We start from the raw sequence: 5,744 nt of genomic DNA, 5'->3' as shown, positions 1-5,744 counted from the left end.
TTAAAAAAGAATTACTTATCCTTATCCCAATCTTTTTTGTATATCACCTTTATTATTATTGTAGAAGCCCACTAGCCACTACACCACTTTCAAATACACGTTCAAAAAATAGAGTACAATTACTACTTATTAGTTAAAAAATAAATACACATTTATTATTTTTATTTGTTTTAAAAAAATGCTTATTTATTAAAAAAGAAATACCCTTTTATCTTTTTTATCTGTTTGAAAAAAAAAATTATCACATACTACTTTCAAATACACATTCAAAAAATAAATTACAGTTATTGTTTATCGGTTAAAAAAGAAATAACGTTTATCCTTTTTATTTATTTTTAAAAAAATATCACGTCCATTTTTTTCTCATTTCCCAAGAAGTCCTAATTAAAACTAGCCACACACACGTGTTGCGGTGCTCAAAGGCTTTTTTTTTCCCTAAAGACCAAAACTTTTCTTATATACTTATTTGAGGTTGATGCATTATCCAAATACCAAAATTCCTAGAAGCGTGATGAGGTATAGCACAAAAAATTTATTTCATTTGCAAACACATAAATTTCATCATGCTCCTAGGAATTACAATGATTAGATAATGCATAATCACAATTATACGGTTTAAATTATACTTTTATTAATTGGTTTTGGACTCTTCAGTTTTTGCACCTAATAATTCACTTGTCACAAAAATTAAAAACACTTTTTTTAGGAAAAAAAAATTTAGATGAGCACGTGCGAAAAATTGGACTCGAATTGAAATCTTTTTTTTTTTTAGAATACTAAATATTTTTAACACATACACGTAAAAAGAGGGGAGAATGTTTTCAAGAAATTTACAGTGGTGTATATTCAAAAGAGTCTGATTGAAATCCAATATAATCTAATTGGATTTGGGCTCTTTGTATTTTTACACTTAATAATTCACTTGACACAAAATTTAAAATTAAATAAAACACGTGACACAAAATTGATAATCCAATTAAAATCTAATTGAATTTTTTCTAATATATATACATTAGAGCGCGTGCTCAAAGACTCTTATATTTTTATTTATTTTTTGTAAATGGTAATAATTTGCTTCTATTATAATATAGAATTTTTTTTATTTTTCAAACAAATAAAAATAATAAACTTTAGAAATAAGTAGTATCTATATATTTTTTTTTAATGTTAGAAAATAAAATCTTAAATTTTTTTGAATTCAAAATGAAATTTGTTATTTGACATTTATAATATTATTTTTAAATTAAAAAAAAAAAATAATATATATATATATATATATATATATATATATATATATATATATATAGAAGGATGATGGATAGATCACTTCAAATGCCCTATCACTCGTAGCCATCTACCTGACACAAATTCAACAATGATGTTTCGAAAATGGACCACAATACTTTGAATTATTTTTTTAACAAGTTGTCCAAGGTTGGCACCATTCTCTGCCACTTGGAGGCAGGACGCCAATTTGTCCAAAAACGTCCAAAAGTTCAATAACACGATGTTCACGGGGTTATTGGGCACTCAACATTATTGTACGTGTATGTTTTCTCAATTAATTGACCGCTATCAGTTGTCAACATTCAATGCCAACATTACATAAAGGGAGCCTTTTCTTTATGGGAAGCGGGCCCAATTATACATCATTAAAGTTGGACATCCAGTCAAAAAGGATAATTTAAAAATTAAAAATATATATTTTTAAGTTAAAATACTAATTAATTTTTTATATAGGTTCATTTTGAAACTTTGAGTCCTAAATCTCTTTTTAATATAATAAATTTTAATAGTTGAACTAATTTAAAGCTACAAAAAAGAAATCAAATAAATAAGATTACTCTAAAATATTAACCTTAAGATTTTTTTTTTTTTAAATGAGAGGAAATAATTGATAGCTCCTTCAATCAAAAATTTAGTAGGCGAAGCATTGGATATGCCTAAGATAAATTGAACAGAACTTGCTAACTTGAAGCAAAAGCACGGGTAGATAATGTAAAATTTTAACTTTGGGATTTTTTAAGGCTGGTGTGATTAAGTTCCTGTGAATTAGTCCAACGTGACTCAAGTAAATGACTACAAGAAAACTTAGAAAATTCATCAAAAAAAAAAAAACTTAGAAAAGGATGGTGATGGATAACTAGCATTTGTTTGGTGCGTTTATTTTCGTTTTAAAATATTATATATATATATATATATATATATAACTTTTTAAGATATTACCTTTTTTATATGAAATAAATATTAAATTCATCAATTTCACTAGTTTTTTCTTATTTTACAATTATGGAGCTGAAAACTGAAAAGTGGTAAATAGTAGACAATAAAATGAAGTTAATGATATGTGCAAATGAAAATTGATAAAAATTAAAAAACTTACTAACTCAATTGGTATGCAAAATATTGTAAAAAATATTACATCAATAAGTCTTAGTGTCACAATGATTGAGTTGTATTTGTCTGGATGAGGAGTTAGGGTCGGATAAGGTTATAGAATGATGGTACTATTTAGTTATTTACGCAAGTTTTCCCCTCTCCCTTTTGGCAAATTGAAAAAGCAATGCGTTTTTTTTTTTTTTTGGTAAAAAATGAAACGAGAAAGAAAAATATGGAAAGAAAATAAAATATATACCAAAAAAGTTATTGTCATAAAAGAGCAATCATAATTAATCAAAGAAATTTTGGCTATTTACTGCAAGGAAATTTTGATTCTTATAGTAGTGTTCAACAACATAATATTAAAAGTTCCATAATAGAAAAGAATCCCACCTTTTTAAGAGGAAGAAAGAAAACCAAGTTCGCGTATTGCTGCATACAGTAGTGCAGTGCAATTTATCATAATGTACATAAAGTTCCTCCATAAAAATGCACTTCACATTTTTAGACTTTGAAGGGGCTCCCATGAAGATTCAAAAGACCAAAAGCCCTTGCTAGCCTCAGGAACAGAAAGCAAAAGTAAATGGTCAAAAGCCCATATCCAAGAGACTTATCCAACCTCATATTCTTTTTGGGCAATATCACAAGAGCCCAAAGCAAGCCCGCCATAAGAAACCCCAGAGTCTCATAGAGAGAAGGATCTCCAGGAATTTCAAATGAAGATGGATATTCAGAAAATGATGAAAAACCAAGTGACAAACCCAAACCCATCAACACATTGAACATGGGTCCAGCATAGCATCCTGATATAGCAATTTGGGCCCCATCTGCCCCACCATTGATTGCCATAGCAACATTGGCTATCAAATCTCCTAGTGAGTTTCCCCAGGCAAGAACAGTCAGCCCCAGAACAGAAGGGTTAATCCCAATTATATGACCAAGAGAAACCAACAAAGATACTAATTCCTCAGCAATAATATAAGTCCAAGTGACACTCATTAAAAATCCTCCAGCTAGCCAAGGAAACAAACACCTCTTTGGTGGGCTAGACTTTTTTGTGGTCACACATGCAAGATTCCCAAAAACCATCCCAATTAACCCCGCTGTAAAGTAAGTCACCAGGCCGCTCCTTAAGCTCACATTTTCTCTCTGGGTGTTAGCAAGGGCTGCTAACAAAACTGGCGCCAAAGTTACTGATAAAACTGCATAAGGCTTAGACCAATTCTCCTCGCTAACAACAGGTATAGTCAGTCTTCTTGGCAAGTAAAGTGGCAACTCTAAAACGTGTACAATTTTGGCAACATAGTAACAAATTTCTGGATTAAGATTCAAAAAGTTCGCAATTTGTTCTTGTTCTTCAAGAGCGGATTTCAAGACTGGTTTTTCTTCACCAATATAACCGAGTAATGGTATACCAGTCTCCCCCACATGCCCAGCCCCATTGTCTTTATCTCCACAGAAGAAATGCATTGCCGAGACAACACAGACATAAACAAAGTAAATAGAAGTAAAACAAATGGCACCCCACAAGTTGATTTTCCCAATAGCTACAATCAAGAGTAGGGAAAAAAGAGAGAAGAGGAAGAAGAGGGCATCTCTAATAAAGCTACACTTATCAACCGAAATCCGATGAGAGGAAATTACAATACTTATAATTCCAACAACAATACTAGACACAAAGAAGGCACCCCCCAAGACACTATTAAGCCCAAGATCACCATTGCCTGATTTTGTGAAAGAGACAATAGAGGCAAAGACGTCAGGAGCACCATTTCCTAGTGAAAGGAGGGTGACTCCAGCTATGGTTGGTGAGAGCTTCAAGATCTTAGACAAGCTTTCTAAAGAAGAACAGAAATAATTTGCAGCTGTATTTCCCAATAGATAGAACAAAACAAGAAGCCATAACAGAAGTACAAAATGACCCAGAATAGGAAATTGGCCAAAATTGCAGTAAAAGATTTGGAGATAATCTATGTACCCTTTAGGCCTGCAGCCAATATGTGTTTTGATATAGAAGCACTTGTACTTATTATCAGTGTACTTTTGAAGGCCGGTGCAACCATTTGTGGTGATATCACTGAGGCGGCGAAGATGGGAGATGGTGGTTGTTGGGGGTCTAATATTGTAGGATAGGTGAAACAAAGTTGAGTTAAGGTTGGAGGGAAAGAGATTGGTTTTGAGATAGAGAGTGAGGAGTAAGAGGAAGGATAGGTTGAGGAAAAGAGAGAGTTTTTTGGATCGAAATAAGGAAGATGAAGTTGCCATTTAGAGAATCTTGTGAAGGAGGTGTTAAAGAAGAAGATTTAGAGAATTGAAGGAGTCCATGATGATGTTGTTGATTAAGTTCTGGCGGGGAAGAGGCTGTCCTTTGGTAGTTGAGTGAGTAGGAGGATAGCCTTCGCTAGAAGAAGGAAGTTTTAAAATAATGATGAGAATGAGACAATGAATGTATGAGGAATCTCTGTTTCTATCTTTCTTCTCACTCTATTGTTTTTTTTTTTTTTTTTTTTTTTTTACAATTTTTTGTAAAAGATACTATAGGATTTGATGTAAGGAAAGAAAAACTTTCCTCCTTTCATTGTTATTCAAGTGAAAATCTTACTGCGTGAATAATAAATTAGAAAGGAATTCTTCTAATATATGTTTGTACACTAGAAAACCCATTGGCCAAAAAAACAAGCTTCTTTTCAAAAAATTAACTATCGATCCATTTCATTTTCACCTTGGTTCTCTTTTATATTCCTTCCATCAATGAATTTAACTGAAAATTATGGTTTCCGTGTGTGTTCACCAAATAACATACTAATTTATTTTTACAAATTGATTTCTAATTGGATGAATATTTATCTGTCACTCTTATTATTATTATTATTATTAAATTAAATAAATCTAAATATATACCAATTGAATAATTAGGATAAATTTTATGTGAGTCACATTAAGTCTCTTAAGGGAGATAAACTTACAATTAAATTTACCACTACTACTCCATCATTATTACTCTTTATCATAAGACAAAAATACCAAGTAGTTTTTTTTGTATATAGGTGGGATTCATACCCAAATTGCTAATTCGATAACAAAACATTCTACCAATTGAACCCTTTATTTTAAGGAAATAAAATTTCATGAAAAGTGATTAAATTTTTTTTACAGTTTTTTCAATTTTCATAAAAAAATTTTAAAATACATAATTAATTAATATCCTAAGAGCATACATTAACCAGACCGATTTAATATTACGCTTATCCTCATAATCAAGTAAATTTTGAAAATAATTTTTATAAGTAATGTTTAATCTATAACTATTAATTAAATTTAGTATTTTCTATATTGTAATACAAAGGACTTCAAAGAATGTTCTA

General features: G+C 30.5%; 1 protein-coding gene across 1 annotated transcript; it reads right to left on the bottom strand.

The window, feature by feature from the left end:
- Nucleotides 1-2,682: 2,682 nt before the first annotated feature.
- Nucleotides 2,683-4,834, bottom strand: LOC142609895 (cation/calcium exchanger 1). Its single transcript, XM_075781623.1, has one exon. The coding sequence runs from the start codon at nt 4,642-4,644 to the stop codon at nt 2,884-2,886; it is 1,761 nt and encodes a 586-aa protein (XP_075637738.1). The 5' UTR covers nt 4,645-4,834; the 3' UTR covers nt 2,683-2,883.
- Between the last annotated feature and the right edge of the window lie 910 nt (nt 4,835-5,744).

This window comes from Castanea sativa, chromosome 9 (assembly GCF_040712315.1).
Source record: "Castanea sativa cultivar Marrone di Chiusa Pesio chromosome 9, ASM4071231v1".
NCBI lineage: Eukaryota > Viridiplantae > Streptophyta > Magnoliopsida > Fagales > Fagaceae > Castanea > Castanea sativa.
Note: the sequence above shows the minus strand (reverse complement) of the source record. Positions and strands in the feature narration are given on the sequence as shown.